We start from the raw sequence: 7,500 nt of genomic DNA, 5'->3' as shown, positions 1-7,500 counted from the left end.
TTAGGTTTAAGGTTAGGCTTAGGGGTTAGGGGTTAGGTTTAAGGTTAGGTTTAAGGTTAGGCTTAGGGGTTAGGGGTTAGGTTTAAGGTTAGGTTTAAGGTTAGGCTTAGGGGTTAGGTTTAAGGTTAGGCTTAAGGGTTAGGTTTAAGGTTAGGCTTAGGGGTTAGGTTTAAGGTTAGGCTTAGGGGGTAGGTTGAAGGTTAGGCTTAGGGGTTAGGTTTAACGTTAGGCTTAGGGGTTAGGTTTAAGGTTAGGCTTAGGGGTTAGGTTGAAGGTTAGGCTTAGGGGTTAGGTTTAAGGTTAGGTTTAAGGTTAGGTTTAAGGTTAGGCTTAGGGGTTAGGTTTAAGGTTAGGCTTAGGGGTTAGGGGTTAGGTTTAATTTAAGACTTAGGGGTTAGGTTTAAGGTTAGGCTTAGGGGTTAGGTTTAAGTTTAGGTTTAAGGTTAGGCTTAGGGGTTAGGGGTTAGGTTTAAGGTTAGGGAAAATATCATTTGGAATGGGAATCCATTGTTGGGTCCCCAAAAAGTCCTCACAAATATAGTAAGACATATCTGTGTGTTAGTGTGACTCCTCCCCCTCTGTGTGTCACCAGGTGGAGTGGTCCCCAGGTAAAGCCCTCCTATGAGGTGAGGTTAAGGTGACCCCTGACCCCGCTCACACAGCGCCCCTCCACCAGGCAGCAGGACTAAGGGATGTCACGGGGCTTCCTACTGCTCACACTGCTCACAGTCTTCTCCAGCATCCAAGTGAGGCCGGAACACACACACACACACACACACACACACACACACACACACACACACACACACACACACACACACACACACACACACACACACACACACACACACACACACACACACACACACACACACACACACACACACACACACACACACACACACAGAGACAGGCAGTCTGTCTGTCTGTCTGTCTGTCTGTCTGTCTGTCTGTCTGTCTGTCTGTCTGTCTGTCTGTCTGTCTGCCTGTCTGTCTGTCTGTCTGTCTGTCTGTCTGAGAGACAGTGAGACAGACAGGCAGAGAGGCAGAGATACAGACAGGCAGAGAGACAGACAGTCAGAGAGACACAGGCAGAGAGATGGAGAGACATACAGGCAGAGAGATGGTGAGACAGACAGGCAGACAGACAGACAGACAGACAGACAGACAGACAGACAGACAGACTGCCTGTCTGTCTGTCTGTCTGTCTGTCTGTCTGTCTGTCTGTCTGTCTGTCTGTCTGTCTGTCTGTCTGTCTGAGAGACAGTGAGACAGACAGGCAGAGAGGCAGAGATACAGACAGGCAGAGAGACAGACAGTCAGAGAGACACAGGCAGAGAGATGGAGAGACATACAGGCAGAGAGATGGTGAGACAGACAGGCAGACAGACAGACAGACAGACAGACAGACAGACTGCCTGTCTGTCTGTCTGTCTGTCTGTCTGTCTGTCTGTCTGTCTGTCTGTCTGTCTGTCTGTCTGTCTGTCTGTCTGTCTGTCTGTCTGTCTGAGAGACAGTGAGACAGACAGGCAGAGAGGCAGAGATACAGACAGGCAGAGAGACAGACAGTCAGAGAGACACAGGCAGAGAGATGGAGAGACATACAGGCAGAGAGATGGTGAGACAGACAGGCAGACAGACAGACAGACAGACAGACAGACTGCCTGTCTGTCTGTCTGTCTGTCTGTCTGTCTGTCTGTCTGTCTGTCTGTCTGTCTGTCTGTCTGTCTGTCTGTCTGTCTGTCTGTCTGTCTGTCTGTCTGTATATCTCTCTGCCTGTCTGTCTCACCATCTCTCTGCCTGTATGTCTCTCCATCTCTCTGCCTGTGTCTCTCTGACTGTCTGTCTCTCTGCCTGTCTGTATCTCTGCCTCTCTGCCTGTCTGTCTCACTGTCTCTCTGCCTATCTGTTTACTGTCTGTCTGTCTGTTCCCCAGGTGTCCCTGGCTATCTGTTTACTGACTGTCTGTCCCCCAGGTGTCCCTGGCTATCTGTTTACTGACTGTCTGTCCCCAGGTGTCCCTGGCTATCTGTTTACTGTCTGTCTGTCCCCAGGTGTCCCTGGCTATCTGTTTACTGTCTGTCTGTCCCCCAGGTGTCCCTGGCTATCTCTTTACTGACTGTCTGTCCCCAGGTGTCCCTGGCAATCTGTTTACTGTCTGTCTGTCTGTCCCCAGGTGTCCCTGGCAATCTGTTTACTGACTGTCTGTCTGTCCCCCAGGTGTCCCTGGCTATCTGTTTACTGACTGTCTGTCCCCCAGGTGTCCCTGGCTATCTGTTTACTGTCTGTCTGTCCCCAGGTGTCCCTGGCTATCTGTTTACTGTCTGTCTGTCCCCCAGGTGTCCCTGGCTATCTGTTTACTGTCTGTCTGTCCCCCAGGTGTCCCTGGCTATCTGTTTACTGTCTGTCTGTCCCCCAGGTGTCCCTGGCTGTCTGTCTGTCTGTCCCCCAGGTGTCCCTGGCTGTCTGTCTGTCTGTCCCCCAGGTGTCCCTGGCTATCTGTTTACTGTCTGTCTGTCCCCAGGTGTCCCTGGCTGTCTGTCTGTCTGTCCCCCAGGTGTCCCTGGCTATCTGTTTACTGTCTGTCTGTCTGTCCCCCAGGTGTCCCTGGCTACCTGTTTACTGTCTGTCTGTCCCCCAGGTGTCCCTGGCTATCTGTTTACTGTCTGTCTGTCCCCAGGTGTCCCTGGCTATCTGTTTACTGTCTGTCTGTCTGTCCCCCAGGTGTCCCTGGCTACCTGTTTACTGTCTGTCTGTCCCCCAGGTGTCCCTGGCTATCTGTTTACTGTCTGTCTGTCCCCAGGTGTCCCTGGCTATCTGTTTACTGTCTGTCTGTCTGTTCCCCAGGTGTCCCTGGCTACCTGTTTACTGTCTGTCTGTCCCCCAGGTGTCCCTGGCTATCTGTTTACTGTCTGTCTGTCCCCAGGTGTCCCTGGCTACCTGTTTACTGTCTGTCTGTCCCCAGGTGTCCCTGGCTGTCTGTCTGTCTGTCCCCCAGGTGTCCCTGGCTATCTGTTTACTGTCTGTCTGTCCCCCAGGTGTCCCTGGCTACCTGTTTACTGTCTGTCTGTCCCCCAGGTGTCCCCAGCTAAGCCATTAAAGGCGTTGATGCAGAGATGGGTGATGTACACGGAGGAGTGTAGCCGCAATCACAGCAGAGAACCACCGCTCACTGGTGAGAAACACGCCTGCACGCACACTCACACCATAAACACTGTGTAGCACCGTGCATTATGGGAAGATGAAGGTCCTCTGTTCTGCTCTCCCGGTGAGGGTCGGCTGTGGCAGCAGATACAGGGTAGCCTAGTGGTTAGAGCATTGGACTAGTAACCGGAAGGTTGCAAGTTCAAACCCCCGAGCTGACAAGGTACAAATCTGTCGTTCCAAGGCTGTCATTGAAAATAAGAATTTGTTCTTTAACTGACTTGCCTGGTAAAATAAAAAATAAAAAAATTAACATGTCTATCCTTCATTCCAGGAAGATATTCCCTCCCTCTTCACAGATCTGATTGGACAGGAAGTGTTCCGATCAACAGTAATTGTTTCCCCCATCACAGATCTGATTGGACAGGAAGTGTTCCGATCAACAGTAATTGTTTCCCCCGTCACAGATCTGATTGGACAGGAAGTGTTCCGATCAACAGTAATTGTTTCCCCCGTCACAGATCTGATTGGACAGGAAGTGTTCCGATCAACAGTAATTGTTTCCCCGTCACAGATCTGATTGGACAGGAAGTGTTCCGATCAACAGTAATTGTTTCCCCCGTCACAGATCTGATTGGACAGGAAGTGTTCCGATCAACAGTAATTGTTTCCCCCGTCACAGATCTGATTGGACAGGAAGTGTTCCGATCAACAGTAATTGTTTCCCCCGTCACAGATCTGATTGGACAGGAAGTGTTCCGATCAACAGTAATTGTTTCCCCCGTCACAGATCTGATTGGACAGGAAGTGTTCCGATCAACAGTAATTGTTTCCCCCGTCACAGATCTGATTGGACAGGAAGTGTTCCGATCAACAGTAATTGTTTCCCCCAGATACAGATTTGATTGGACAGGATGTGTTCCGATCAACAGTAATTGTTTCCCCCGTCACAGATCTGATTGGACAGGAAGTGTTCCGATCAGCAGTAATTGTTCCCCCAGATAAAGAGATGTTCTGTCACTGTTTCCTGTAGGTGTTGTGTGTAACAGGACCTTTGACATGTATGCCTGCTGGCCCGATGGACTCGCCAACACTACTGTCAGTGTGTCCTGTCCCTGGTACCTGCCCTGGCACCACAAAGGTGAAGGTTGATGCTGATTGGTTTGTTGATTGGTTTGTTGATTGGTTTGATTGATGAATTGATTGGTTTGTTGATTGGTTTGATTGATGAATTGATTGGTTTGTTGATTGGTTTGATTGATGAATTGATTGGTTTGTTGATTGGTTTGATTGATGAATTGATTGGTTTGTTGATTGGTTTGATTGATGATGTCATAAGGTGAATGCACCAATTTGTAAGTCGCTCTGGATAAGAGCGTCTGCTAAATGACTTAAATGTAATGTAAATGTAATGCTCCTACTGTAACAACAAGTACAAACTGAAACTTCTGTCAGGGTAGTGTGATAGGTAGTGTGATAGGTAGTGTGATAGGTAGTGTGATAGGTAGTGTGATAGGTAGTGTGATAGGTAGTGTGATAGGTAGTGTGATAGGTAGTGTGATAGGTAGTGTGAAAGGGTAACTAGTCTGCTTGGGTCAGGGAATGACAGTCTACCTGTAATGTGTGTCTGTTCCAGTCCAGCATGGTTCGGTGTACAGGGAGTGTGACGCGGACGGCCAGTGGGTTCCCCAGAAGAACACGAGCGAGTGTGATGCTAATGATCCTGCTCAGGTGAAAATGATGTGTCTCTTGTGAGTGAGGCTCGGGAAATGCTGTGGATAAAATATCGTCATAGAGACATGATGGGAAGGATGTATAGAATTGATTGATGTTTTTCATCCGTGTGAGTGTACTGAGGTGTGTAGGCTAAATGTACAGACCATTCAGAAGGTATTCAGACCCCTTACATTTTTCCACATTTTCCAACGTTACTCATCAATCTACACACAGTACCCCATAACTGTCGGTAAGAGTGTCCATGATTGAGTCTTTGAATGAAGAGATTGAGTTAGAAACTGTCAGGTGGAGTGTTTGTTGCAGCTCGTTCCAGTCGCCAGCTGCAGCAAACTGAAAAGACGATGTTACAAGGTATGACGCTACAAGCTTGGCACACCTGTATTTGGGGAGTTTCTCCAATTCTTCTCTGCAGATCCTCTCAAGCTCTGTCAGGTCGGATGTGGAGCGTCGCTGCACAGCTATTTGCAGGTTTCTCCAGAGATGTTCAATCAGGTTCAAATCAGGGCTCTGTCTGGGCCACTCAAGGACATTCAGAGACTCGTCCCGAAGCCACACCTGCGTTGTCTTTGCTGTGTTCTTAGGGTCGTTGTCCTGTTGGAGGGTGAATCTTTGCCCCAGTCTGAGGGCCTGAGCGCTCTGGAGCAGGTTTTCACCAAGGATCTCTCTGTACTTTGTTCCGTTCATCTTTCCTTCGATCCTGACTAGTGTCCGACTTTTTGCCACTGAAAAACATCCCCACAGGCTGATGCTGCCACCACCATGCTTCACCATAGGGATGATACCAGGTTTTCTCTAGATGTGACACTTGGCATTCAGGCCAAATAGTTCAATCTTGGTTTCATCAGGCCAGAGAATCTTTTTTCTCACGGTCTGAGAGTCCTTTAGGTGCCTTTTGACAAACTCCAAGTGGGCTTCATGTACCTTTCACTGAGGAGTGGCTTCCATCTGGCCACTCTACCATAAAGGCCTGATTGGTGGAGTGCTGCAGTGATGGTTGTCCTTCTGGAAGGTTCTCCCATCTCCACAGAGGAACTCTGGAGCTCTATCAGAGTACCATTGGGTTCTTGGTCACCTCCCTGTCCAAGGCCGGGCAGCCAGCTCTAGGAAGAGTATTGGTGGTTCAAAACGTCTTCCATTTAAGAATGATGGAGGCCACTTGTTCTTGGGGACCTTCAATGCTGCAGACATTTTCTTGGTACCCTTCCCCAGACCTGTGCCTCGACACAATCCTGTCTTGGAGCTCCACGGACAACTCCTTTGACCTCATGGCTTGGTTTTTGCTCTGACATGCACTGTCAACTGTGGGACCTTATATAGACAGGTGTGTGCCTTTCCAAACCATGTCCAATCAACTGTGGGACCTTATATAGACAGGTGTGTGCCTTTCCAAATCATGTCCAATCAACTGTGGGACCTTACATAGACAGGTGTGTGCCTTTCCAAACCATGTCCAATCAACTGTGGGACCTTATATAGACAGGTGTGTGCCTTTCCAAATCATGTCCAATCAACTGTGGGACCTTACATAGACAGGTGTGTGCCTTTCCAAACCATGTCCAATCAACTGTGGGACCTTACATAGACAGGTGTGTGCCTTTCCAAACCATGTCCAATCAACTGTGGGACCTTACATAGACAGGTGTGTGCCTTTCCAAACCATGTCCAATCAACTGTGGGACCTTATATAGACAGGTGTGTGCCTTTCCAAATCATGTCCAATCAACTGTGGGACCTTACATAGACAGGTGTGTGCCTTTCCAAACCATGTCCAATCAACTGTGGGACCTTATATAGACAGGTGTGTGCCTTTCCAAATCATGTCCAATCAACTGTGGGACCTTATATAGACAGGTGTGTGCCTTTCCAAATCATGTCCAATCAACTGTGGGACCTTATATAGACAGGTGTGTGCCTTTCCAAACCATGTCCAATCAACTGTGGGACCTTATATAGACAGGTGTGTGCCTTTCCAAATCATGTCCAATCAACTGTGGGACCTTATATAGACAGGTGTGTGCCTTTCCAAACCATGTCCAATCAACTGTGGGACCTTATATAGACAGGTGTGTGCCTTTCCAAACCATGTCCAATCAACTGTGGGACCTTATATAGACAGGTGTGTGCCTTTCCAAACCATGTCCAATCAACTGTGGGACCTTATATAGACAGGTGTGTGCCTTTCCAAACCATGTCCAATCAACTGTGGGACCTTATATAGACAGGTGTGTGCCTTTCCAAACCATGTCCAATCAACTGAATTTACCACAGGTGGACTCCAATCAATGGAAACAGGATGTACATCAATTTCAAGTGTCAGAGCAAAGGGTCTGAATACTTATGTAAATGTCATATTTCTGTTGTTTAAATCTTTAATACATTTTCAAGAAATTCTAAAAACCTGTTTTTGCTTTGTCATTGGTATTGTGATGTCATTATGGGGTATTGTGATGTCATTATGGGGTATTGTGATGTCATTATGGGGTATTGTGATGTCATTATGGGGTATTGTGATGTCATTATGGGGTATTGTGTGTAGATTGATGAGGAAAACATTTCATTTAATACATTTAAAAATAAAGCTGTAATGTAACAAAATGTGGAAAAAGTCAAGAATTCTAA

The 7,500-nt window shown here is 47.8% G+C and overlaps 1 protein-coding gene across 1 annotated transcript in view; it reads left to right on the top strand.

The window, feature by feature from the left end:
• The first annotated feature begins 395 nt into the window (after positions 1-395).
• LOC124018371 (glucagon receptor-like) overlaps positions 396-7,500 on the top strand; it is a 42,655-nt gene continuing 35,550 nt past the window's right edge. Inside the window, exons 1-4 of the mRNA XM_046333654.1 lie at positions 396-746; positions 3,079-3,175; positions 4,178-4,285; positions 4,781-4,875. Coding sequence (XP_046189610.1) covers positions 693-746; positions 3,079-3,175; positions 4,178-4,285; positions 4,781-4,875 — 354 coding nt within the window. The 5' untranslated portion in view covers positions 396-692. The remainder of the gene's footprint in view (positions 747-3,078; positions 3,176-4,177; positions 4,286-4,780; positions 4,876-7,500) is intronic.

Source organism: Oncorhynchus gorbuscha, unplaced genomic scaffold (genome assembly GCF_021184085.1).
Source record: "Oncorhynchus gorbuscha isolate QuinsamMale2020 ecotype Even-year unplaced genomic scaffold, OgorEven_v1.0 Un_scaffold_489, whole genome shotgun sequence".
NCBI lineage: Eukaryota > Metazoa > Chordata > Actinopteri > Salmoniformes > Salmonidae > Oncorhynchus > Oncorhynchus gorbuscha.
The sequence above is the reverse complement of the archived record's forward strand: the minus strand, read 5'-3'. Positions and strand labels throughout refer to the sequence as shown.